At 37.2% G+C, this 26,911-nt stretch overlaps 2 protein-coding genes across 3 annotated transcripts in view; one reads left to right on the top strand and one right to left on the bottom strand.

Annotated features, from left to right (window-relative positions):
- The first annotated feature begins 5,617 nt into the window (after positions 1-5,617).
- LOC144071660 (uncharacterized) lies at positions 5,618-26,402 on the top strand. 2 transcript variants are annotated; one of them, XM_077596961.1, is made up of 22 exons: positions 5,650-5,884; positions 6,547-9,760; positions 9,805-9,840; positions 9,957-10,027; positions 10,145-10,325; positions 10,409-10,466; positions 10,531-10,613; positions 10,695-10,820; positions 10,925-11,329; positions 11,396-11,486; positions 12,508-12,625; positions 14,088-14,205; positions 15,121-15,238; positions 16,343-16,460; positions 17,915-18,032; positions 18,950-19,067; positions 22,464-22,581; positions 24,558-24,677; positions 25,187-25,304; positions 25,593-25,714; positions 25,816-26,015; positions 26,191-26,402. In XM_077596961.1, exons 3-8 carry the CDS (start codon positions 9,810-9,812, stop codon positions 10,748-10,750), a joined length of 480 nt encoding a protein of 159 aa, XP_077453087.1. In that variant the 5' UTR covers positions 5,650-5,884; positions 6,547-9,760; positions 9,805-9,809; the 3' UTR covers positions 10,751-10,820; positions 10,925-11,329; positions 11,396-11,486; positions 12,508-12,625; positions 14,088-14,205; positions 15,121-15,238; positions 16,343-16,460; positions 17,915-18,032; positions 18,950-19,067; positions 22,464-22,581; positions 24,558-24,677; positions 25,187-25,304; positions 25,593-25,714; positions 25,816-26,015; positions 26,191-26,402. The 2 variants fall into 2 exon arrangements, with proteins under 2 accessions (XP_077453085.1, XP_077453087.1); XM_077596959.1 differs by lacking the exons at positions 12,508-12,625; positions 14,088-14,205; positions 15,121-15,238; ... (2 more) ...; positions 18,950-19,067; positions 22,464-22,581 and having other exon boundaries at positions 5,618-5,884; positions 6,547-9,840; positions 10,434-10,466.
- c3h15orf39 (chromosome 3 C15orf39 homolog) overlaps positions 25,405-26,911 on the bottom strand; it is a 32,730-nt gene continuing 31,223 nt past the window's right edge. The window contains exon 19 of the mRNA XM_077596946.1: positions 25,405-25,700. The gene's annotated coding sequence lies outside the window, so the exon portion shown is untranslated. The remainder of the gene's footprint in view (positions 25,701-26,911) is intronic.

Raw genomic sequence — 26,911 nt, 5'->3', positions numbered from 1 at the left:
CGCCTGGCGCTGTGAGGGCTCAGCTCACCCAGCATCTACCTTCTTCGTTGCAATGCGGAAGTGCGTGAACGTATCTCCAGTGCGCAAAGAACCTTTTTCATTTGTATCATTAAATATCACGTGCATCCATTATTGAATATGGTTGGTAAAAAGCGAAAGGCTTCTATCGAGGGAGTTGCAAGGAAGAGGCAAGCCATTTCATTTGAAACGAGTGGCAATAATAACGAAGCTTGATGCGCGTGAGAGTGGTGAGCGTTTCACGGGCATACAACTTGAATCGTTCGACCGTCAGTACCATTTATAAACAAAGATCGAGCAGCAGGACCCAAATATTGAACGTTGCACAAAGTTTGCAAATCAATTGAATGATGCCATACAGTGCTACCACATCATTTATGATGAAAAAAAGAAGAAAACTGTGCAATCCTCGTTAGATCGCTTCTTTCGGCCAGTTTCTAATACATAAATCTCTCTCTCTCTTTCTCTATACAGTACTGTACATATTCTCTCCATTTTATTAAATGTTTTTTTCAGTATAAACCAATGCGTGTTACTTATACAAGCCTTAAACATACAAATGCACTTATAAAACCTTCAATATACTTATATAGGCCTTAAACATAAATTATAATACAAAATATAGCACTGAATCAACTTACAAACAAATTCAACTTATGAACAATCGCTCGGAACCTAACTCGTTCGTAAGTAGGGGAGCGTCTGTATTGACATTTACTCTGCTGTTGGTCGGGTTTGTACGTATATAGTAAGGCTTTTTTCTTTTAAAAATCGACATAGTATAGTAAGGCTGAGAAAGTCGGAGAATAAATCTGACTTCTGATTCTTCTCCTAGTTATTGCTGTGGTCCAGTGGCAAAAATATTGGTTCAGAACTTGAGGTGGGAATCAGGAGTGAGTTCAATTCCACTCTTTGCAATTCACAAATTGTTTATTGAGGTAATGAAAAGGATAAATATAACTTCCAATCACTTCATTTCAGAAGTCACTGTGGTCCAGTTGCAAAGACAAACGGTCAGAACTTCTGGTGGACTCAAGTTCAAATCAGGAGTGAGTTCAATTCCACTCTTTGCAATTCTCAAATTGTTTATTGAGGTGATGAAAAGGATAGATATAACTTCCAATCAGATCATTTCAGAAGTCACTGTGGTCCATTGGCAAAGACAATGGGTCAGAACTTCAGGTGGACTCAAGTTCAAATCAGGAATCAGTTCAATTCCACTCTTTGCAAATCTCAAATTGTTTCTTGAGGTAATGAAAAGGATAGATATAACTTCCAATCACATCATTTCATAAGTCACTGTGGTCCAGTGGCAAAGACAAACGGTCAGAACTTCTGGTGGACTCAAGTTCAAATCAGGAGTGAGTTCAATTACACTCTTTGCAATTCTCAAATTGTTTATTGACGTAATGAAAAGGATAGATATAACTTCCAATCACATCATTTCAGAAGTCACTGTGGTCCAGTGGCAAAATCAATGGGTCAGAACTTCAGGTGGACTCAAGTTCAAATCAGGAATGAGTTCAATTCCACTCTTTGCAATTCTCAAATTGTTTATTTAGGTAATGAAAAGGATAAATATAACTTCCAATCACTTCATTTCAGAAATCACTGTGGTCCAGTGGCAAAGACAAACGGTCAGAACTTCTGGTGGACTCAAGTTCAAATCAGGAGTGAGTTCAATTCCACTCTTTGCAATTCTCAAATTGTTTATTGAGGTGATGAAAAGGATAGATATAACTTCCAATCACATCATTTCAGAAGTCACTGTGGTCCAGTGGCAAAGACAATGGGTCAGAACTTCAGGTGGACTCAAGTTCAAATCAGGAGTGAGTTCAATTCCACCCTTTCCAATTCTCAAATTGTTTATTGAGGTAATGAAAAGGATAGATATAACTTCCAATCACATCATTTCAGAAGTCACTGTGGTCCAGTGGCAAAGTCAAATGGGTGAACTTCAGGTGGACTCAAGTTCAAATCAGGAATGAGTTCAATTCCACTCTTTGCAATTCTCAAATTGTTTATTTAGGTAATGAAAAGGATAAATATAACTTCCAATCATGCATAGGCGGGCCGCCTCGTGGTGTAGTGGGTAAGTCACCTGCCTACAACGTGGGTGTCGAGGGTTCACGTCCCGGTGTCGCCAGTCAACGACTGTATGGTGTCGGCAGTCGGCCGCAGGCCGACTGTCGAACACCACCAGGAACCCCCCCTCCCAACTGTCTTCCGGTCAGCCGAATAAATATTGTTTTGCTGAAAAAAAAGACTAAGTCTTTATTTGAATGAAAAAAGGATTACCCATTTACTGAACTACTAGTGTAGTGATTAGTCAAACGAGAGCGGGATTCGAACCCCATCTCCCACATGGCAGTCAAATCCACTAACTTGAGGTCTGTCTGACCCATTGTCTTTGCCACTGGACCACAGTGACTTCTGAAATGAGATGATTGGAAGTTATATTTATCATTTTCATCACCTCAATAAAAAATTTGAGATTTGCAAAGAGTGGACTTGAACTCACTCCATATTTGAACTTGTGTCCAACTTCAATTTCAACCCATTGTTCTTGCCACTGGACCACAGTGTCTTCTGAAATGGTTTTTAAGAAAAAAAGGCTTCCTCTACTATGTCGTTTTTCAAGAAAAAAAGCCATGCTATACTATGTCGTTTTTTAGGAAAAAAAGCCTTACTATACTATGTCGTTTTTTAAAGGAAAAAAGCCATACTATACTATGTCGTTTTTTAGGGGGGAAAGCCATACTATACTATGTCGTTTTTTAGGGAAAATGCCTTCCTCTACTATGTCGTTTTTCAAGAAAAAAAGCCATGCTATACTATGTCGTTTTTTTAGGGGAAAAAAGCCATACTATACTATGTCGTTTTTTTAGGAAAAAAAGCCTTACTATACTATGTCGTTTTTTAAGAAAAAAAGCCTTACTATACATGGTCTTTTTTAAACAAAAAAGCCTTACTATACATCAGGGGTCCCCAAACTTTTTCCTGTGAGGGCCACATAACTTTTCCCTTCTCTGATGGGGGGCCGGTGTCAGTTTGTAACAGAAAAAGTGTGACGATCGTAGGTGGTAGGCGCATACTCTACTGTGTGCGCCAAGGGGCCCACCCACACACCCACTAAACTTCGACCGGCTAAGTCTTTTCGGTAAGAGGGCGCTGGAGTGATTTTGGCTAAGTGTGTAAGCCACCTCCGTACGCAGCATGGTCCTGTCCAATAAAAGTTTTCTTGTCTTTTGTTTTTTTAGGCCAAATCTTTTAACTAATTTTGATGTAATCATGGTCGTTTTTGTCTGTAAAAAATTCCCTGACTGTACATGGTATTTTTTCATGTAAAAATGCCTTACTAAACATGGTCATTTTTTTAAATAAAAAAGCCTTACTATATATACACGTTCGGTTTTTTGTTGTTGTTGAAAAAAAGCCTTACTATACTATGTTGTTGTTTTTTTAAGGAAAAAAGCCTTACTATACATGGTCGTTTTTTAGGAGAAAAAGCCTTACTATACATGGTCGTATTTTTAGAAAAAAAGCCTGACTATACTATGTCGTTTTTTAATTTTAAAAAAGCCTTACTGTACTGTCGTTTTTTTAAGAAAAAAGCCTTACTATAATTTGTTGTTGTTTTTTTAAAGAAAAAAGCCTTACTTGGTCGTATTTTTGATACATACGTACATTTGATTTGATTTGATTTGATATAAAGGCGTAGCATCCCATAAGACTAGGCTTTCATTTCAAACTATTCCAGAAAATGTAGGTTTTCCTAAAGAGCAAGCTTTCCACAATACTAGTGTCCTACAAGTGCAATCAGTGGATTGCCGTCAGGTGCTTCTTGCAGCCCAACCCCCGTTGCTTCAACTGAGTCCGAGTCTGTGCTGGATGTTTCGAAAAAAAAATGCTGGCCCAACCCACAGCGGCCCTCGAGGACCCCTGTTGCAGACTCTCCAAGCCAGTCCAAGTCTTTTTCTGGACCTATTGTAAACGTTGGCCATCAAAATGCAGACTTTTGACCATTTTGACTCATTTAAGAGCACCTTTGTTGAATATTTCACCCATTTCATTATATGCAGCGGTGTATGATGACACTAAAGGCTTTTCATTTGATTTAAAGGCATAGCATCCCATAAAACTAAGCTTTCATTTCAAACTATTCCACAAAATGTAGGTTTTCATAAAGAGCAAAGCTTTCCACAATACTAGTGTCCTACAAGTGCAATCAGTGGATCGGCGTCAGGTGCTTCTTGCAGCCCAACCCCCGTTGCTTCAACTGAGTCCGACCGAGTCTGTGCTGGATGTTTCGGAACAAAATGCTGGCCCAACCCACAGCGGCCCTCGAGGACCCCTGTTGCAGACTCTCCAAGCCAGTCCAAGTCTTTTTCTGGACCTATTGTAAATGTTGGCCATCAAAATGCAGACTTTTGACCATTTTGACTCATTTAAGAGCACCTTTGTTGAATGATATTTTACCCATTTCATTATATGCAGCGGTGTATGATGACACTAAAGGCTTTTGATTTGATGTAAAGGCATAGCATCCCATAAAACTAAGCTTTCATTTCAAACTATTCCACAAAATGTAGGTTTTCATAAAGAGCAAGCTTTCCACAATACTAGTGTCCTACAAGTGCAATCAGTGGATTGCCGTCAGGTGCTTCTCTTGCCCAACCCCCGTTGCTTCTACAAACCCTTTGCCCACCCCCCAGCTAATTGGTGACGGCGAAGAGGTGATCGTTACGATCCGTCCCAAAAAATGGCAAATGAAAAAGCACTATGTAAACGCCTTAAACCCAGCCGGGAAGAAAAATATCATGGAACATGTCAGGATGAATACTTTTAGAGTGACCTCTTCCAAAAAAAAAAACAATCGCCTCCGCCAAGGACCTTTTTCAATTTAACTTTACGTGACAGATCTCCAATCCATACATATTGCGGACATACGGTTAAATAAATGGTCAGGGAAAAATGTATGATGACGCAGAAATTGTTTTTTTTTGCCTTGACAGAGACACTGGCGGCGATTGTTAAACAACTTTAAAAATGTTTCAAGGGAAAAAAAGCCTTACTATACAGTGTGCTTGTTTTCTGGGAGTTTCCACTGTTTGTAAATCCATCTGGCAGTTTTAGCCAGCGGCGATGACAGATTTTAGCTCCTGGATGCCACAAATTAGTCATAATGGTTGGACTCTAGTCATTTTCTCTTCCTAAAAATCCAAAAGTTAATATGTATTTGACTATTTGACTGCGGTTTCAAAGTAAACCATCACACACACACACACACACACACACACACACACACACACGCGCGCACAGACGCGCGCACAGACGCGCGCACAGACGCGCGCACAGACCCGCGCACACAAACGCGCGTGCGCACAGACACACGCGCGCACAGACACAGACACAGATACGCGTGTAATGGTTTACTTTGAAACCACAGTCAAATAGTCAAGTACATATTGACTTTTGGCTTTTAAGGACGAGAATATATATATATATATATATATATATATATATATATATATATATATATATATATATATATAATGGTTTATACTGTATTCAGTTTTATTGATTTGAGAATACACATCTCTTTGGTAGCTATACAAAATAGCTCTGGTCCATCTTATGGTGCCGATATAATTCCGTTTTTCAAAATAAATCATTCATTGATTCAATAGTTTTCCGCACCGCTTTACTTCGCAGGGGTTGCAGGGATGCTGGAGCCTATCACGGCCAACTATGGCTTGCCAGCCAATCACAGGGCACTGAGACGAAAACACGCTGATTAACTTCAAATGACTTCAGGTGGTGGGGCTAGGCACACTGTATGTCAGACCTATTGCACGCCAGTCAGGTATAACAATAATTATAACATTTATTTTAATGTCTTACGAGTTAGTTGCTTGTTATAATGAACAAGTGTGCGTTTATTTTGATGTCTTACGAGTTACTTACTTGTTATAGTGAACAAGTGTGCCTTTAGTTTGAGCTGAAGATCGCCATGTTGAGCTCCGCTAAGCAAGCATGGGTTAAGGTTAAACCTCACGCTTAAATTTTAATGTTATTTTGCTAAATTATGTATTGGGCAAGTATTCATAAGAACCGAGCGGTGTTCTTAACGCGGTGGTTATTGTTACGGGATTCCAACTGTCTTTTTTTGTGTGGAAATATCATGCTAATGAGCGATTAGCACGAGGCTAGCGCTAGCCGCGAATGGCTAATCGCTACGCTAGCAGGGAGTCCACGTAGTGCTTCTAACTGTACTTTATTGTGGATGCTAAATGAGCGTTAGTTAAGCTAATGTTCATACTCCTATGATTTTGTTTGTAAAAATACACTTATTTGTCGGTGCGAATGGGCTCAAAGTTTTGATTAATGATGTTAAATGCAATTGTGATTGATTGACACACATTGTATGGCATGCACTTGTTGTAGTGTATGTACACGATGGAATTAAGGCTATAAATGTTTGTTTAGAAAGCAGACTAAACTCTGTCCCTGTGTGGCTTTTTTAAGTTGACGGACATCTTCCTGGACAGCGGCTTGAGTTCTAAAAGGCCTGGGGCCACCTGGTCTGACTGCACCACGCCGGCCTGGCTCAGTACCTCCGGGACACTAAAGTGAAGTTCAACCTGGACGGCATGGATGGACGGACGGCATGGACGGACGGACGGCATGGACGGACGGACGGCATGGACGGACGGCAGGGACGGACGGCATGGATGGACGGCACAGACGGACGGACGGCGGATTTATGGATACTTCTTCACAGTGGCGTTTTGGACACTTTTTTTACCCATGGATTTATGGACACTTCTCCCCAGCGGAGTTTTGGACACTTTTCTCCCCAGTGGAGTTTTGGACACTTTTTGGACACTTTTCTCCCCAGTGGAGTTTTGGACACTTTTCTCCCCAGTGGAGTTTTGGACACTTTTTTACCCGTGGACGTTTGGACACTTTTTTACCCGTGGACGTTTGGACACTTTTTTATCCGTGGACTTTTGGACACTTTTTTACCGGTGGACTTTTGGACACTTTTTTTTACCGGTGCAGGTAAGTATTTTGGTCTTTTGAGTTTTGATTTGTGGACACTTTTCTCCCTAGTGGAGTTTTGGACACTTTTTGGACACTTTTCTCCCCAGTGGAGTTTTGGACACTTTTTGGACACTTTTTCTCCCCGGTGGAGTTTTGGACACTTTTTCTCCCCGGTGGAGTTTTGGACACTTTTTCTCCCCGGTGGAGTTTTGGACACTTTTTCTCCCCGGTGGAGTTTTGGACACTTTTTCTCCCCGGTGGAGTTTTGGACACTTTTTCTCCCCGGTGGAGTTTTGGACACTTTTTCTCCCCGGTGGAGTTTTGGACACTTTTTCTCCCCGGTGGAGTTTTGGACACTTTTTCTCCCCGGTGGAGTTTTGGACACTTTTTCTCCCCGGTGGAGTTTTGGACACTTTTTCTCCCCGGTGGAGTTTTGGACACTTTTTCTCCCCGGTGGAGTTTTGGACACTTTTTCTCCCCGGTGGAGTTTTGGACACTTTTTCTCCCCGGTGGAGTTTTGGACACTTTTTCTCCCCGGTGGAGTTTTGGACACTTTTTCTCCCCGGTGGAGTTTTGGACACTTTTTCTCCCCGGTGGAGTTTTGGACACTTTTTCTCCCCGGTGGAGTTTTGGACACTTTTTTACCGGTGCAGGTAAGTATTTTGGTCTTTGAGTTTTGATTTGTGGACACTTTTCTCCCTAGTGGAGTTTTGGACACTTTTCTCCCCAGTGGAGTTTTGGACACTTTTTGGACACTTTTCTCCCCAGTGGAGTTTTGGACACTTTTTGGACACTTTTCTCCCCAGTGGAGTTTTGGACACTTTTCTCCCCAGTGGAGTTTTGGACACTTTTTGGACACTTTTCTCCCCAGTGGAGTTTTGGACACTTTTTTACCCGTGGATTTATGGACACTTTTACCCGTGGATTTATGGACACTTTTTTACCGGTGGACTTTTGGACACTTTTTTACCGGTGCAGGTAAGTATTTTGGTCTTTTGAGTTTTGATTTGTGGACACTTTTCTCCCTAGTGGAGTTTTGGACACTTTTTGGACACTTCTCCCCAGTGGAGTTTTGGACACTTTTTGGACACTTTTCTCCCCAGTGGAGTTTTGGACACTTTTTGGACACTTTTCTCCCCAGTGGAGTTTTGGATACTTTTTGGACACTTTTCTCCCCAGTGGAGTTTTGGACACTTTTTGGACACTTTTCTCCCCAGTGGAGTTTTGGACACTTTTTGGACACTTTTCTCCCCAGTGGAGTTTTGGACACTTTTTTACCCGTGGATTTATGGACACTTTTTTACCCGTGGATTTATGGACACTTTTTTACCGGTGGACTTTTGGACACTTTTTTACCGGTGCAGGTAAGTATTTTGGTCTTTTGAGTTTTGATTTGTGGACACTTTTCTCCCTAGTGGAGTTTTGGACACTTTTTGGACACTTTTCTCCCCAGTGGAGTTTTGGATACTTTTTGGACACTTTTCTCCCCAGTGGAGTTTTGGACACTTTTTGGACACTTTTCTCCCCAGTGGAGTTTTGGACACTTTTTGGACACTTTTCTCCCCAGTGGAGTTTTGGACACTTTTTTACCCGTGGATTTATGGACACTTTTTTACCCGTGGATTTATGGACACTTTTTTACCGGTGGACTTTTGGACACTTTTTTACCGGTGCAGGTAAGTATTTTGGTCTTTTGAGTTTTGATTTGTGGACACTTTTCTCCCTAGTGGAGTTTTGGACACTTTTTGGACACTTTTCTCCCCAGTGGAGTTTTGGACACTTTTTGGACACTTTTCTCCCCAGTGGAGTTTTGGACACTTTTTGGACACTTTTCTCCCCAGTGGAGTTTTGGACACTTTTTGGACACTTTTCTCCCCAGTGGAGTTTTGGACACTTTTTGGACACTTTTCTCCCCAGTGGAGTTTTGGACACTTTTTGGACACTTTTCTCCCCAGTGGAGTTTTGGACACTTTTTGGACACTTTTCTCCCCAGTGGAGTTTTGGACACTTTTTGGACACTTTTCTCCCCAGTGGAGTTTTGGACACTTTTTGGACACTTTTCTCCCCAGTGGAGTTTTGGACACTTTTTGGACACTTTTCTCCCCAGTGGAGTTTTGGACACTTTTTGGACACTTTTCTCCCCAGTGGAGTTTTGGACACTTTTTGGACACTTTTCTCCCCAGTGGAGTTTTGGACACTTTTCTCCCCGCAGGTTTTTGGACACTTTTCTCCCTAGTGGAGTTTTGGACACTTTTTGGACACTTTTCTCCCCAGTGGAGTTTTGGACACTTTTTGGACACTTTTCTCCCCAGTGGAGTTTTGGACACTTTTTGGACACTTTTCTCCCCAGTGGAGTTTTGGACACTTTTTGGACACTTTTCTCCCCAGTGGAGTTTTGGACACTTTTTGGACACTTTTCTCCCCAGTGGAGGTTTGGACGCTTTTCTCCCCAGTGGAGTTTTGGACACTTTTCTCCCCTGCTGAGTTTTGGGGACGGACGGCAGGGACGGACGGCAGGGACGGACGGACGGACGGCAGGGACGGACGGACGGACGGCAGGGACGGACGGCACGGACGGACGGCACGGACGGACGGCACGGACGGCACGGACGGACGGCACGGACGGACGGCACGGACGGCACGGACGGCACGGACGGACGGACGGCACGGACGGACGGACGGCACGGACGGACGGCACGGACGGACGGCACGGACGGCACGGACGGCACGGACGGACGGACGGCATGGACGGCACGGACGGACAGAGGGATCAAGGTGAGTGCAAAATTCAGCACACCTTGCTAAAAAAATGTAATTAATTTATTGGAAAAATTTCAAAGACTTGAACCTTTTTTTCCCCCGTGGACTTTTGGGCATGAACGGACGGCAAGGATGGACGGCAAGGATGGACGGCAAGGACGGACGGCAGGGACGGACGGCAGGGACAGACGGAGGGATCAAGGTGAGTGCAAAATTCAGCACACCTTGCTAAAAAAATGTAATTAATTTATTGGAAAAATTTCAAAGACTTGAACCTTTTTTTCCCCCGTGGACTTTTGGGCATGAACGGACGCCAAAGATGGACGGCAAGGACGGACGGCAGGGACGGACGGACGGCAGGGACAGACGGACGGCAGGGACGGACGGACGGCAGGGACGGACGGACGGCAGGGACGGACGGACGGCAGGGACGGACGCCAGGGACGGACGCCAGGGACGGACGGCAGGGACGGACGGCAGGGACAGACGGAGGGATCAAGGTGAGTGCAAAATTCAACACACTTTGCCAAAAAAAAAATATTGGAAAATGTTCAAAGACTTGAACTTTTTTTCTCCTCTGCGGACTTTTGGGAATGGACGGACGGCAGGGACGGACGGCAGGGACAGACAGAGGGATCAAGGTGAGTGCAAAATTCAGCACACTTTGCAAAAAAAATTCCTTAAATTATTGGAAATTTCCAAAAGCTATAACTTTTCCCCCCCCTGCGGACTTTTGGGCGTGGACGGACGGCACGGACTGATGGACGACAGGGACAGAGACAACTGCGGTGAGTCGGCCACGCCCGCCGGCCCGTGCCGTCGTCCAATCGCAAGCCGAGCCCATTCCACCCGTGTTTGCTCTCTTTCAGCGTGCTTCACGGGTACGTGTAAACTAGGAGTCTTGAGGCCCTGTCGTTGGTGTTAGTGACTGGCGGCCATCTTACGACAGACACTCTGAATTGGCTCAATTCTTCAAACGTTTTGGTTGGAAGGAGGTAAGTGATCCAAGATGGCGGCGCGGGTGGATGCAGCTGCCTCTTGCTCTCCAGTTTGGTGTTTTGTTTCCTCAGTCTTGTCATTGTTTGCTAACATCTGCCAGGCAAACCTTTTCTACAGTCGCCAGGATTTGGTTGCTCTCGGGAGGAGATGCCATAAATCCATCAGAGCAGATTGCCAACGAACCTGCCGCATGTCCCCGAGGACATCTCGAGACGACCAATTTCGTCATACGCTGCTGTGTATGATGACAATTAGGCTTTTGATGATTCGATGATGATGATCAAGCCCATGTCTGAACGGTTAGCAATCCCTCATTTTCTGTTGCTTTGGGGATATTTTTGCGCCACTTCCTCTTGATTTTGAGGGAATTGATCGCATCACTCACATTACAAAAAAGATAGGGTTGTTGGAAAAAATATTATAGAAAATAATTCAAATTCACAAGATGGGGAAGACGTGCTGGCGGCTGTCATGGAGTTCCGTGCGCATCGGTCGCGCCATGCAGGCAAGCCCCGCCCCCCCAGGGATGGAATTTGGCCGTCCGTCCGCTTAATCGGGTCTTTGCTTTCAGCTGGACGAGAGCGGGAAGTCGGTCTTCACTGTTCTGTGGGGGGACGTGGCCGCTGAATTGAGGAAGGTGAAGAACTGCGTCATCTGTTACGGTGGGTAGCCACAAGAGATTTGGCCGGCTTTTGGTCGGGGGAAAAAAGGCTTTTCTCTGTCCATCGTTAGGCTTTTTTTTCCCCTAAAAAATGACAATGTATACATAGTCATTTTTTGGGAAAAAAGGCTTACAATAGATGGTCGTTTTTTTTTTTTTTTTAAAGCCTTATACATAGTTTTTGTTTTAAAGCCTTACAAAAAAAAGCCTTAAAAATGACCATGTATAGTAAAGCTTTATTCTTAAAAAATATATAGTATATATAGTAAGGCTTTTTTTCCTAAAAAATAACATAATATAGTAAGGCTTTAAAAAAAAAAAACGACATAGTATAGTAAGGCTTTTTTCCCTAAAAAACGACATAGTATAGTAAGGCTTTTTTTCTTAAAAAACGACATTTGTATAGTAAGGCTATTTTCCCCTAAAAAACGACATAGTATAGTAAGGCTTTTTTTTTTCTTAAAAAACGACATAGTATAGTAAGGCTATTTTTCCCTAAAAAAACGACATAGTATAGTAAGGCTATTTTTCCCTAAAAAACGACATAGTATAGTAAGGCTTTTTTCTTAAAAAAACGACATAGTACAGTAAGGCTATTTTTCCCTAAAAAACGACATAGTATAGTAAGGCTTTTTTCCCTAAAAAACGACATAGTATAGTAAGGCTTTTTTTCTTAAAAAACGACATTTGTATAGTAAGGCTATTTTCCCCTAAAAAAAGACAGATTATAGTAAGGCTTTTTTTTTTCTTAAAAAACGACATAGTATAGTAAGGCTATTTTTCCCTAAAAAAACGACATAGTATAGTAAGGCTATTTTTCCCTAAAAAACGACATAGTATAGTAAGGCTTTTTTCTTAAAAAAACGACATAGTATAGTAAGGCTTTTTTTCTTAAAAAAACGACATAGTATAGTAAGGCTTTTTTCCCTAAAAAAAACAACATAGTATAGTAAGGCTTTTAAAAAAAATGACCATGTATAGTAAGCCTCATCTCATTTTCTGAACTGCTTTATCCTCATTAGGGTAGCGGGGGATGCTGGAGCCAATCCCATTTGTCTCCAGGCCAGAGGCGGGGGACATCCTGAATCGGTGGCCAGACGATCTTAGGGTACAAGGAGACGGACAACCACGCACTGTATAGTAAGTCTTTTTTCCTTAAAAACGACATGGTATAGTAAGGCTTTTTTTCCCTAAAAAACGACATAGTATAGTAAGGCTTTTTTTCCTAAAAAACTACATAGAATAGTAAGGTTTTTTTTCTCAAAAAACAACATAGTATACAAAGGGTTTTTTCCCTAAAAAACGACATAGTATAGTAAGGCTTTTTTTTCTTAAAAAACGACATAGTATACAAAGGGTCTTTTCCCTAAAAAACGACATAGTATAGTAAGCCTCCCCCCCCCCCCCCCCCCCAAAAAACAGCATAGTATTGTAAGGTTTTTTCCCTAAAAAACGACATAGTATAGTAAGGCTTTTTTTCTTAAAAAAACGACATAGTATAGTAAGGCTTTTTTCCCCCAAAAACGACATAGTATAGTAAGGCTTTTTTTCCTAAAAAACGACATAGTATAGTAAGGCTATTTTCCCCCAAAAAACGACATAGTATAGTAAGGCTTTTTTCTCTCTAAAAAAACGACATAGTATAGTAAGGCTTTTTTTCCCCCCAAAAAAACAGCATAGTATAGTAAGGCTTTTTTCCCTAAAAAACGACATAATATAGTAAGGCTTTTTTTCCTAAAAAAAGACATAGTATAGTAAGGCTTTTTTTCCCTAAAAACGACATAGTATAGTAAGGTTTTTTCCCTAAAAATGACATAGTATAGTAAGACTTTTTTTTCTTCTTAAAAAATGACATAGTATAGTAATGCTTTTTTCCCTAAAAAACAACATAGTATAGTAAGGCTTTTTTTCCTAAAAAAACGACATAGTATAGTAAGGCTTTTTTTCCTAAAAAAATGACATAGTATAGTAAGGCTTTTTTTCTTAAACGACATAGTATAGTAAGGCTTTTTTTCTTAAACGACATAGTATAGTAAGGCTTTTTTTCCCTAAAAAACGACATAGTATAGTAAGGCTTTTTTCCCCAAAAAATGACATAGTATAGTAAGGCTATTTTCCCCAAAAATACGACATAGTATAGTAAGGCTTTTTTTTCCTAAAAAAACGACATAGTATAGTAAGGCTTTTTTTCCCTAAAAACGACATAGTATAGTAAGGTTTTTTCCCTAAAAATGACATGGTATAGTAAGGCTTTTTTTCTTAAAAAAACGACATAGTATAGTAAGGCTTTTTTTCCTAAAAAAACGACATAGTATAGTAAGGCTTTTTTACCTAAAAAAGGACATAGTATAGTAAGGCTTTTTTCCCCAAAAAATGACATAGTATAGTAAGGCTATTTTCCCCAAAAACGACATAGTATAGTAAGGCTTTTTTCCCTAAAAAAATGACATAATATAGTAAGGCTTTTTTTCCTAAAAAAACGACATAGTATAGTAAGGCTTTTTTCCCTAAAAAAAAACGAAAGTATAGTAAGGCTTTAAAAAAAAAATGACCATGTATAGTAAGCCTCATCTCATTTTCTGAACTGCTTTATCCTCATTAGGGTAGCGGGGGATGCTGGAGCCAATCCCATTTGTCTCCAGGCCAGAGGCGGGGGACATCCTGAATCGGTGGCCAGACGATCTTAGGGTACAAGGAGACGGACAACCACGCACTGTATAGTAAGTCTTTTTTCCTTAAAAACGACATGGTATAGTAAGGCTTTTCCTAAAAAACGACATAGTATAGTAAGGCTTTTTTCCCCTAAAAAACGACATAGTATAGTAAGGCTTTTTTTCCTAAAAACCGACATAGTATAGTAAGGTTTTTTTTTCTCAAAAAACGACATAGTATACAAAGGTTTTTTTCCCTAAAAACGACATAGTATAGTAAGGCTTTTTTTCCTAAAAAACGACATGGTATAGTAAGCATTTTTTCCTAAAAAAAACAGCATAGTATAGTAAGGTTTTTTCCCTAAAAAACGACATAGTATAGTAAGGCTTTTTTTCTTAAAAAAACGACATAGTATAGTAAGGCTTTTTTCCCTCAAAAACGACATAGGCTTTTTTTCCTAAAAAAACGACATAGTATAGTAAGGCTTTTTTCCCCCAAAAATGACATAGTATAGTAAGGCTATTTTCCCCAAAAAACGACATAGTATAGTAAGGCTTTTTTTTTTCTAAAAAAACGACAGTATAGAAAGGGTTTTTTCCCTAAAAAACGACATAGTATAGTAAGGCTTTTTTCCCTAAAAAACGACATAGTATAGTAAGGCTTTTTTTCTTAAAAAACGACATTTGTATAGTAAGGCTATTTTCCCCTAAAAAACGACATAGTATAGTAAGGCTTTTTTTTTTCTTAAAAAACGACATAGTATAGTAAGGCTATTTTTCCCTAAAAAAACGACATAGTATAGTAAGGCTATTTTTCCCTAAAAAACGACATAGTATAGTAAGGCTTTTTTCTTAAAAAAACGACATAGTATAGTAAGGCTTTTTTCCCAAAAAAAAAACGACATAGTATAGTAAGGCTTTTAAAAAAAATGACCATGTATAGTAAGCCTCATATCATTTTCTGAACTGCTTTATCCTCATTAGGGTAGCGGGGGATGCTGGAGCCAATCCCATTTGTCTCCAGGCCAGAGGCGGGGGACATCCTGAATCGGTGGCCAGACGATCTTAGGGTACAAGGAGACGGACAACCACGCACTGTATAGTAAGTCTTTTTTCCTTAAAAACGACATGGTATAGTAAGGTTTTTTCCCTAAAAATGACATAATATAGTAAGGGTTTTTTTTTTCTTAAAAAATGACATAGTATAGTAATGCTTTTTTCCCTAAAAAACAACATAGTATAGTAAGGCTTTTTTTCGAAAAAAAACGACATAGTAGAGTAAGGCTTTTTTCCCCTAAAAACGACATGGTATAGTAAGGTTTTTTCCCTAAAAATGACATAATATAGTAAGGTTTTTTTTTTCTTAAAAAATGACATAGTATAGTAATGCTTTTTTCCCTAAAAAACAACATAGTATACAAAGGGTTTTTTCCCTAAAAAAACGACATAGTATAGTAAGGCTTTTTTTTTTCTTAAAAAACGTCATAGTATAGTAAGGCTTTTTTTTCTTTAAAAACGACATAGTATACAAAGGGTTTTTTCCCTAAAAAACGACATAGTATAGTAAGGCTTTTTTTCCTAAAAAACGACATGGTATAGTAAGCCTTTTTTTCCTAAAAAAAAACATCATAGTATAGTTAGGTTTTTTCCCTAAAAAACGACATAGTATAGTAAGGCTTTTTTTCTTAAAAAAAACGACATAGTATAGTAAGGCTTTTTTCCCTCAAAAACGACATAGGCTTTTTTTCCTAAAAAAACGACATAGTATAGTAAGGCTTTTTTCCCCCAAAAATTACATAGTATAGTAAGGCTATTTTCCCCAAAAAACGACATAGTATAGTAAGGCTTTTTTTTTTCTAAAAAAACGACATTTGTATAGTAAGGCTATTTTCCCCTAAAAAAAGACAGATTATAGTAAGGCTTTTTTTTTTCTTAAAAAACGACATAGTATAGTAAGGCTATTTTTCCCTAAAAAAACGACATAGTATAGTAAGGCTATTTTTCCCTAAAAAACGACATAGTATAGTAAGGCTTTTTTCTTAAAAAAACGACATAGTATAGTAAGGCTTTTTTTCTTAAAAAAACGACATAGTATAGTAAGGCTTTTTTCCCTAAAAAAAACAACATAGTATAGTAAGGCTTTTAAAAAAAATGACCATGTATAGTAAGCCTCATCTCATTTTCTGAACTGCTTTATCCTCATTAGGGTAGCGGGGGATGCTGGAGCCAATCCCATTTGTCTCCAGGCCAGAGGCGGGGGACATCCTGAATCGGTGGCCAGACGATCTTAGGGTACAAGGAGACGGACAACCACGCACTGTATAGTAAGTCTTTTTTCCTTAAAAACGACATGGTATAGTAAGGCTTTTTTTCCCTAAAAAACGACATAGTATAGTAAGGCTTTTTTTCCTAAAAAACTACATAGAATAGTAAGGTTTTTTTTCTCAAAAAACAACATAGTATACAAAGGGTTTTTTCCCTAAAAAACGACATAGTATAGTAAGGCTTTTTTTTCTTAAAAAACGACATAGTATACAAAGGGTCTTTTCCCTAAAAAACGACATAGTATAGTAAGCCCCCCCCCCCCCAAAAAAAAACAGCATAGTATTGTAAGGTTTTTTCCCTAAAAAACGACATAGTATAGTAAGGCTTTTTTTCTTAAAAAAACGACATAGTATAGTAAGGCTTTTTTCCCCCAAAAACGACATAGTATAGTAAGGCTTTTTTTCCTAAAAAACGACATAGTATAGTAAGGCTATTTTCCCCCAAAAAACGACATAGTATAGTAAGGCTTTTTTCTCTCTAAAAAAACGACATAGTATAGTAAGGCTTTTTTTCCCCCCAAAAAAACAGCATAGTATAGTAAGGCTTTTTTCCCTAAAAAACGACATAATATAGTAAGGCTTTTTTTCCTAAAAAAACGACATAGTATAGTAAGGCTTTTTTTCCCTAAAAACGACATAGTATAGTAAGGTTTTTTCCCTAAAAATGACATAATATAGTAAGACTTTTTTTTCTTCTTAAAAAATGACATAGTATAGTAATGCTTTTTTCCCTAAAAAACAACATAGTATAGTAAGGCTTTTTTTCCTAAAAAAACGACATAGTATAGTAAGGCTTTTTTTCCTAAAAAAATGACATAGTATAGTAAGGCTTTTTTTCTTAAACGACATAGTATAGTAAGGCTTTTTTTCTTAAACGACATAGTATAGTAAGGCTTTTTTTCTTAAACGACATAGTATAGTAAGGCTTTTTTTCCCTAAAAAACGACATAGTATAGTAAGGCTATTTTCCCCAAAAATACGACATAGTATAGTAAGGCTTTTTTTTCCTAAAAATACGACATAGTATAGTAAGGCTTTTTTTCCCTAAAAACGACATAGTATAGTAAGGTTTTTTCCCTAAAAATGACATGGTATAGTAAGGCTTTTTTTCTTAAAAAAACGACATAGTATAGTAAGGCTTTTTTTCCTAAAAAAACGACATAGTATAGTAAGGCTTTTTTACCTAAAAAAGGACATAGTATAGTAAGGCTTTTTTCCCCAAAAAATGACATAGTATAGTAAGGCTATTTTCCCCAAAAACGACATAGTATAGTAAGGCTTTTTTCCCTAAAAAAATGACATAATATAGTAAGGCTTTTTTTCCTAAAAAAACGACATAGTATAGTAAGGCTTTTTTCCCTAAAAAAAAACGAAAGTATAGTAAGGCTTTAAAAAAAAAATGACCATGTATAGTAAGCCTCATCTCATTTTCTGAACTGCTTTATCCTCATTAGGGTAGCGGGGGATGCTGGAGCCAATCCCATTTGTCTCCAGGCCAGAGGCGGGGGACATCCTGAATCGGTGGCCAGACGATCTTAGGGTACAAGGAGACGGACAACCACGCACTGTATAGTAAGTCTTTTTTCCTTAAAAACGACATGGTATAGTAAGGCTTTTCCTAAAAAACGACATAGTATAGTAAGGCTTTTTTCCCCTAAAAAACGACATAGTATAGTAAGGCTTTTTTTCCTAAAAACCGACATAGTATAGTAAGGTTTTTTTTTCTCAAAAAACGACATAGTATACAAAGGTTTTTTTCCCTAAAAACGACATAGTATAGTAAGGCTTTTTTTCCTAAAAAAACGACATGGTATAGTAAGCATTTTTTCCTAAAAAAAACAGCATAGTATAGTAAGGTTTTTTCCCTAAAAAACGACATAGTATAGTAAGGCTTTTTTTCTTAAAAAAACGACATAGTATAGTAAGGCTTTTTTCCCTCAAAAACGACATAGGCTTTTTTTCCTAAAAAAACGACATAGTATAGTAAGGCTTTTTTCCCCCAAAAATGACATAGTATAGTAAGGCTATTTTCCCCAAAAAACGACATAGTATAGTAAGGCTTTTTTTTTTCTAAAAAAACGACAGTATAGAAAGGGTTTTTTCCCTAAAAAACGACATAGTATAGTAAGGCTTTTTTCCCTAAAAAACGACATAGTATAGTAAGGCTTTTTTTCTTAAAAAACGACATTTGTATAGTAAGGCTATTTTCCCCTATAAAACGACATAGTATAGTAAGGCTTTTTTTTTTTCTTAAAAAACGACATAGTATAGTAAGGCTATTTTTCCCTAAAAAAACGACATAGTATAGTAAGGCTATTTTTCCCTAAAAAACGACATAGTATAGTAAGGCTTTTTTCTTAAAAAAACGACATAGTATAGTAAGGCTTTTTTCCCCAAAAAAAAACGACATAGTATAGTAAGGCTTTTAAAAAAAATGACCATGTATAGTAAGCCTCATCTCATTTTCTGAACTGCTTTATCCTCATTAGGGTAGCGGGGGATGCTGGAGCCAATCCCATTTGTCTCCAGGCCAGAGGCGGGGGACATCCTGAATCGGTGGCCAGACGATCTTAGGGTACAAGGAGACGGACAACCACGCACTGTATAGTAAGTCTTTTTTCCTTAAAAACGACATGGTATAGTAAGGTTTTTTCCCTAAAAATGACATAATATAGTAAGGGTTTTTTTTTTCTTAAAAAATGACATAGTATAGTAATGCTTTTTTCCCTAAAAAACAACATAGTATAGTAAGGCTTTTTTTCCAAAAAAAACGACATAGTAGAGTAAGGCTTTTTTCCCCTAAAAACGACATGGTATAGTAAGGTTTTTTCCCTAAAAATGACATAATATAGTAAGGTTTTTTTTTTCTTAAAAAATGACATAGTATAGTAATGCTTTTTTTCCCTAAAAAACAACATAGTATACAAAGGGTTTTTTCCCTAAAAAAACGACATAGTATAGTAAGGCTTTTTTTTTTCTTAAAAAACGTCATAGTATAGTAAGGCTTTTTTTTCTTTAAAAACGACATAGTATACAAAGGTTTTTTTCCCTAAAAAACGACATAGTATAGTAAGGCTTTTTTTCCTAAAAAACGACATGGTATAGTAAGCCTTTTTTTCCTAAAAAAAAAAACAGCATAGTATAGTTAGGTTTTTTCCCTAAAAAACGACATAGTATAGTAAGGCTTTTTTTCTTAAAAAAAACGACATAGTATAGTAAGGCTTTTTTCCCTCAAAAACGACATAGGCTTTTTTTCCTAAAAAAACGACATAGTATAGTAAGGCTTTTTTCCCCCAAAAATGACATAGTATAGTAAGGCTATTTTCCCCAAAAAACGACATAGTATAGTAAGGCTTTTTTTTTCTAAAAAAACGACATAGTATAGAAAAGTTTTTTTCCCTAAAAAACGACATAGTATAGTAAGGCTTTTTTCCCTAAAAAAACGACATAATATAGTAAGGCTTTTTTTCCTAAAAAAACGACATAGTATAGTAAGGCTTTTTTTCCCTAAAAACAACATAGTATAGTAAGGTTTTTTCCCTAAAAATGACATAATATAGTAAGGTTTTTTTTTTCTTAAAAAATGACATAGTATAGTAATGCTTTTTTCCCTAAAAAAACAACATAGTATAGTAAGGCTTTTTTTCCTAAAAAAACGACATATTATAGTAAGGCTTTTTTCCCTAAAAAAACGACATAGTATAGTAAGGCTTTTTTTCTTAAAAAACGACATAGTATATTAAGGCTTTTTTTCTTAAAATACGACATAATATAGTAAGGTTTTTTTTCTTCTTAAAAAACGACATAGTATAGTAAGGCTTTTTTCCCTAAAAAAACGACATAGTATAGTAAGGCTTTTTTTCTTAAAAAACGACATAGTATAGTAAGGCTTTTTTTCTTAAAAAACGACATAATATAGTAAGGTTTTTTTTCTTCTTAAAAAACGACATAGTATAGTAAGGCTTTTTTCCCTCAAAAACGACATAGGCTTTTTTTCCTAAAAAAACGACATAGTATAGTAAGGCTTTTTTCCCCCAAAAATGACATAGTATAGTAAGGCTATTTTCCCCAAAAAACGACATAGTATAGTAAGGCTTTTTTTTTCTAAAAAAACGACATAGTATAGAAAAGTTTTTTTCCCTAAAAAACGACATAGTATAGTAAGGCTTTTTTCCCTAAAAAAACGACATAATATAGTAAGGCTTTTTTTCCTAAAAAACCGACATAGTATAGTAAGGCTTTTTTCCCTAAAAATGACATAATATAGTAAGGGTTTTTTTTTTCTTAAAAAATGACATAGTATAGTAATGCTTTTTTCCCTAAAAAACAACATAGTATAGTAAGGCTTTTTTTCCAAAAAAAACGACATAGTAGAGTAAGGCTTTTTTCCCCTAAAAACGACATGGTATAGTAAGGTTTTTTCCCTAAAAATGACATAATATAGTAAGGTTTTTTTTTTCTTAAAAAATGACATAGTATAGTAATGCTTTTTTCCCTAAAAAACAACATAGTATACAAAGGGTTTTTTCCCTAAAAAAACGACATAGTATAGTAAGGCTTTTTTTTTTCTTAAAAAACGTCATAGTATAGTAAGGCTTTTTTTTCTTTAAAAACGACATAGTATACAAAGGTTTTTTTCCCTAAAAAACGACATAGTATAGTAAGGCTTTTTTTCCTAAAAAACGACATGGTATAGTAAGCCTTTTTTTCCTAAAAAAAACAGCATAGTATAGTTAGGTTTTTTCCCTAAAAAACGACATAGTATAGTAAGGCTTTTTTTCTTAAAAAAAACGACATAGTATAGTAAGGCTTTTTTCCCTCAAAAACGACATAGGCTTTTTTTCCTAAAAAAACGACATAGTATAGTAAGGCTTTTTTCCCCCAAAAATGACATAGTATAGTAAGGCTATTTTCCCCAAAAAACGACATAGTATAGTAAGGCTTTTTTTTTCTAAAAAAACGACATAGTATAGAAAAGTTTTTTTCCCTAAAAAAACGACATAATATAGTAAGGCTTTTTTTCCTAAAAAAACGACATAGTATAGTAAGGCTTTTTTTCCCTAAAAACAACATAGTATAGTAAGGTTTTTTCCCTAAAAATGACATAATATAGTAAGGGTTTTTTTTTCTTAAAAAATGACATAGTATAGTAATGCTTTTTTCCCTAAAAAACAACATAGTATAGTAAGGCTTTTTTTCCTAAAAAAACGACATATTATAGTAAGGCTTTTTTCCCTAAAAAAACGACATAGTATAGTAAGGCTTTTTTTCTTAAAAAACGACATAGTATATTAAGGCTTTTTTTCTTAAAATACGACATAATATAGTAAGGTTTTTTTTCTTCTTAAAAAACGACATAGTATAGTAAGGCTTTTTTCCCTAAAAAAACGACATAGTATAGTAAGGCTTTTTTTCTTAAAAAACGACATAGTATAGTAAGGCTTTTTTTCTTAAAAAACGACATAATATAGTAAGGTTTTTTTTCTTCTTAAAAAACGACATAGTATAGTAAGGCTTTTTTCCCTCAAAAACGACATAGGCTTTTTTTCCTAAAAAAACGACATAGTATAGTAAGGCTTTTTTTCCTAAAAAAACGACATATTATAGTAAGGCTTTTTTCCCTAAAAAAACGACATAGTATAGTAAGGCTTTTTTTCTTAAAAAACGACATAGTATATTAAGGCTTTTTTTCTTAAAATACGACATAATATAGTAAGGTTTTTTTTCTTCTTAAAAAACGACATAGTATAGTAAGGCTTTTTTCCCTAAAAAAACGACATAGTATAGTAAGGCTTTTTTTCTTAAAAAACGACATAGTATAGTAAGGCTTTTTTTCTTAAAAAACGACATAATATAGTAAGGTTTTTTTTCTTCTTAAAAAACGACATAGTATAGTAAGGCTTTTTTCCCTAAAAAAACGACATAGTATAGTAAGGCTTTTAAAAAAAATGACCATGTATAGTAAACCTCATCTCATTTTCTGAACTGCTTTATCCTCATTAGGGTAGCGGGGGATGCTGGAGCCAATCCCATTTGTCTCCAGGCCAGAGGCGGGGGACATCCTGAATCGGTGGCCAGACGATCTTAGGGTACAAGGAGACGGACAACCACGCACTGTATAGTAAGTCTTTTTTCCTTAAAAACGACATGGTATAGTAAGGCTTTTCCTAAAAAACGACATAGTATAGTAAAGCTTTTTTCCCCTAAAAAACGACATAGTATAGTAAGGCTTTTTTTCCTAAATACCGACATAGTATAGTAAGGTTTTTTTTTCTCAAAAAACGACATAGTATACAAAGGTTTTTTTCCCTAAAAACGACATAGTATAGTAAGGCTTTTTTTCCTAAAAAACGACATGGTATAGTAAGCATTTTTTTTCCTAAAAAAAACAGCATAGTATAGTAAGGTTTTTTCCCTAAAAAACGACATAGTATAGTAAGGCTTTTTTTCTTTAAAAAAACGACATAGTATAGTAAGGCTTTTTTCCCTCAAAAACGACATAGGCTTTTTTTCCTAAAAAAACGACATAGTATAGTAAGGCTTTTTTCCCCAAAAAATGACATAGTATAGTAAGGCTATTTTCCCCAAAAAACGACATAGTATAGTAAGGCTTTTTTTTCTAAAAAAACGACAGTATAGAAAGGGTTTTTTCCCTAAAAAACGACATAGTATAGTAAGGCTTTTTTCCCTAAAAAAACGACATAATATAGTAAGGCTTTTTTTCCTAAAAAAACGACATAGTATAGTAAGGTTTTTTCCCTAAAAATGACATAATATAGTAAGGGTTTTTTTTTTCTTAAAAAATGACATAGTATAGTAATGCTTTTTTCCCTAAAAAACAACATAGTATAGTAAGGCTTTTTTTCCTAAAAAAACGACATAGTATAGTAAGGCTTTTTTCCCCTAAAAAATGACATAGTATAGTAAGGGTTTTTTTTCTCAAAAACCACATAGTATACAAAGGGTTTTTTCCCTAAAAAACGACATAGTATAGTAAGGCTTTTTTTCTTTCTTAAAAAACGACATAGTATAGTAATGCTTTTTTTTCTTTCAAAACGACATAGTATACAAAGGGTTTTTTCCCTAAAAAACGACATAGTATAGTAAGGCTTTTTTTCCTAAAAAACGACATGGTATAGTAAGCCTTTTTTTCCTAAAAAAAAACAGCATAGTATAGTTAGGTTTTTTCCCTAAAAAACGACATAGTATAGTAAGGCTTTTTTTCTTAAAAAAAAACGACATAGTATAGTAAGGCTTTTTTCCCTCAAAAACGACATAGGCTTTTTTTCCTAAAAAAACGACATAGTATAGTAAGGCTTTTTTCCCCAAAAAATGACATAGTATAGTAAGGCTATTTTCCCCAAAAAACGACATAGTATAGTAAGGCTTTTTTTTCTAAAAAAAACGACATAGTATAGAAAAGTTTTTTTCCCTAAAAAACGACATAGTATAGTAAGGCTTTTTTCCCTAAAAAAACGACATAATATAGTAAGGCTTTTTTTCCTAAAAAACCGACATAGTATAGTAAGGCTTTTTTCCCCTAAAAACGACATAGTATAGTAAGGTTTTTTCCCTAAAAATGACATAATATAGTAAAGGTTTTTTTTTCTTAAAAAATGACATAGTATAGTAATGCTTTTTTCCCTAAAAAACAACATAGTATAGTAAGGCTTTTTTTCCTAAAAAAACGACATAGTATAGTAAGGCTTTTTTCCCTAAAAAAACGACATAGTATAGTAAGGCTTTTTTTCTTAAAAAACGACATAGTATAGTAAGGCTTTTTTTCTTAAAATACGACATAATATAGTAAGGTTTTTTTTCTTCTTAAAAAACGACAGTATAGTAAGGCTTTTTTCCCTAAAAAAACGACATAGTATAGTAAGGCTTTTTTTCTTAAAAAACGACATAGTATAGTAAGGCTTTTTTTCTTAAAAAACGACATAATATAGTAAGGTTTTTTTTCTTCTTAAAAAACGACATAGTATAGTAAGGCTTTTTTTCCCAAAAAAAAACGACATAGTATAGTAAGGCTTTTAAAAAAAATGACCATGTATAGTAAGCCTCATCTCATTTTCTGAACTGCTTTATCCTCATTAGGGTAGCGGGGGATGCTGGAGCCAATCCCATTTGTCTCCACGCCAGAGGCGGGGGACATCCTGAATCGGTGGCCAGCCGATCTTAGGGTACAAGGAGATGGACAACCACACACACTGTATAGTAAGTCTTTTTTCCTTAAAAACAACATAGTATAGTAAGGCTTTTTTTCTTTAAAAAACGACATAGTATAGTAAGGCTTTTTTTTCTTCAAAAAACGACATAGTATAGTAAGGTTTTTTTTTCTCAATATACGACATAGTATCCAAAGGGTTTTTTCCCTAAAAAACGACATGGTATAGTAAGCCTTTTTTTCCTAAAAAAAAAAAAAAACAGCATAGTATAGTAAGGTTTTTTCCCTAAAAAACGACATAGTATAGTAAGGCTTTTCCCCCCTAAAAAACGACATAGTATAGTAAGGCTTTTTCCCCTAAAAACGACATAGTATAGTAAGGGTTTTTTTTCTTAAAAAACGACATAGTATAGAAAGGATTTTTTCCCTAAAAAACGACATAGTATAGTAAGGCTTTTTTTCCTAAAAAAAAACGACATAGTATAGTAAGGCTTTTAAAAAAAAAAGACCATGTATAGTAAGCCTCATCTCATTTTCCGAACTGCTTTATCCTCATTAGGGTAGCGGGGGATGCTGGAGCCAATCCCATTTGTCTCCACGCCAGAGGCGGGGGACATCCTGAATCGGTGGCCAGACGATCTTAGGGTACAAGGAGACGGACAACCATGCACTGTATAGTAAGTCTTTTTTCCTTAAAAACGACATGGTATACTAAGGCTTTTTTCTTAAAAAACGACATAGTATAGTAAGGCTTTTTTCGTAAAAAACATGACACAATGTATAACAAAGCTTTATTCATTAAAAACGACATAGAATAATAAGCCTTTTTTCTCAAAAAAACGACCATGTATAGTAAAGCTTTATTTCTTTAAAAAAACGACATAGTATAGAGGGCATATGTAAGCTACAGCATGGAGGAAATGTTCCCCGCAAGTTACCTAACGCCTTGCCTTGTTTGTTGACAGACTTGTACCGGCGCCCCACGGATTGCGCCTGCATCCGGAGTCTCCGGCACCCCAGTGAGCGGAGGCTGACACGGTCATGCAGTTGGGACAGATGCACATCGCCACCGCCTTCGTCATGCCAGGTAGAAAACCGTGTCGCGACCGTAAAGATATTAGCACCGTAGGACAAAAATGTTGTCATCTTAGGCAGTGTTGAGAAATAATTGTCTTTGTGTCATGACAGATGCATTGGACAACTTGGAAGAGGAGTGGGAGGAGAAGAACGGGTGCAGCCGACCGATCGACAAGTCAAGTCCTGCTTGCCTCACCCCGTGACAGCCGTGGGTTTGAGGTGTGTCCCCGTCATTCGGCATACGTGGATGTGGACGAGGGCGACTGGCAGAACAACGCCACCATGCGGTTCTTCGACAGCCGGCGGTTGTGGTGGGAATGCCAACCAATAAAAGTTTGGGTGGCTTATTTGAAATTCTAGCTAATAGCCAGTGTCTTTTGTTTTTTTTTAGGCCAATTCTTTTAACTAATTTTTATGTAATGTTTAAATGGAAAATTTAATTTTTAAAGTTTTTCTTAGTAAAAGGTAATGAGTCTTTTGTCGCAGGCACCAAGTACGTCTGCGGGACGCGAACCAGCTTCCACTCGGTGGTAGGCGCATACTCTACTGTGTGCGCCAAGGGGCCCACCCACACACCCACTAAACTTCGACCGGCTAAGTCTTTTCGGTAAGAGGGCGCTGGAGTGATTTTGGCTAAGTGTGTAAGCCACCTCCGTACGCAGCATGGTCCTGTCCAATAAAAGTTTTCTTGTCTTTTGTTTTTGTAGGCCAATTCTTTTAACTAATTTTGATGCAATGTTTAAATGTAAAATTTAATTTTTGAAAGTTTATTTTAGTAAAAGGTAATTTGTCTTATGTCGCAGGTGTCTCTCCCCGCCGAAGGCGGGGAGAGACACCAAGAGTACGTCTGCGGGACGCGAACCGGCTTCCACTCGGGGGTAGGCGCATACTCTACTGTGTGCGCCAAGGGGCCCACCCACACACCCACTAAACTTCGACCGGCTAAGTCTTTTCGGTAAGAGGGCGCTGGAGTGATTTTGGCTAAGTGTGTAAGCCGCCTCCCTACTCAGCATGGTCCTGTCCAATAAAAGTTTTCTTGTCTTTTGTTTTTGTAGGCCAATTCTTTTAACTAATTTTGATGCAATGTAAATGTAAAATTTAATTTTTGAAAGTTTATTTTAGTAAAAGGTAATTTGTCTTATGTCGCAGGTGTCTCTCCCCGCCGAAGGCGGGGAGAGGCACCAAGAGTACGTCTGCGGGATGCGAA

The sequence above is a fragment of the Stigmatopora argus genome, chromosome 3 (assembly GCF_051989625.1).
Source record: "Stigmatopora argus isolate UIUO_Sarg chromosome 3, RoL_Sarg_1.0, whole genome shotgun sequence".
Classification (NCBI taxonomy): domain Eukaryota; kingdom Metazoa; phylum Chordata; class Actinopteri; order Syngnathiformes; family Syngnathidae; genus Stigmatopora; species Stigmatopora argus.
The sequence above is the reverse complement of the archived record's forward strand: the minus strand, read 5'-3'. Positions and strand labels throughout refer to the sequence as shown.

What these genes read in the sequence shown, in the direction of transcription:
- LOC144071660 (XM_077596959.1), top strand. Translation starts at nt 6,672, where the DNA reads ATGGATGGACGGACGGCATGGACGGACGGACGGCATGGACGGACGGAC.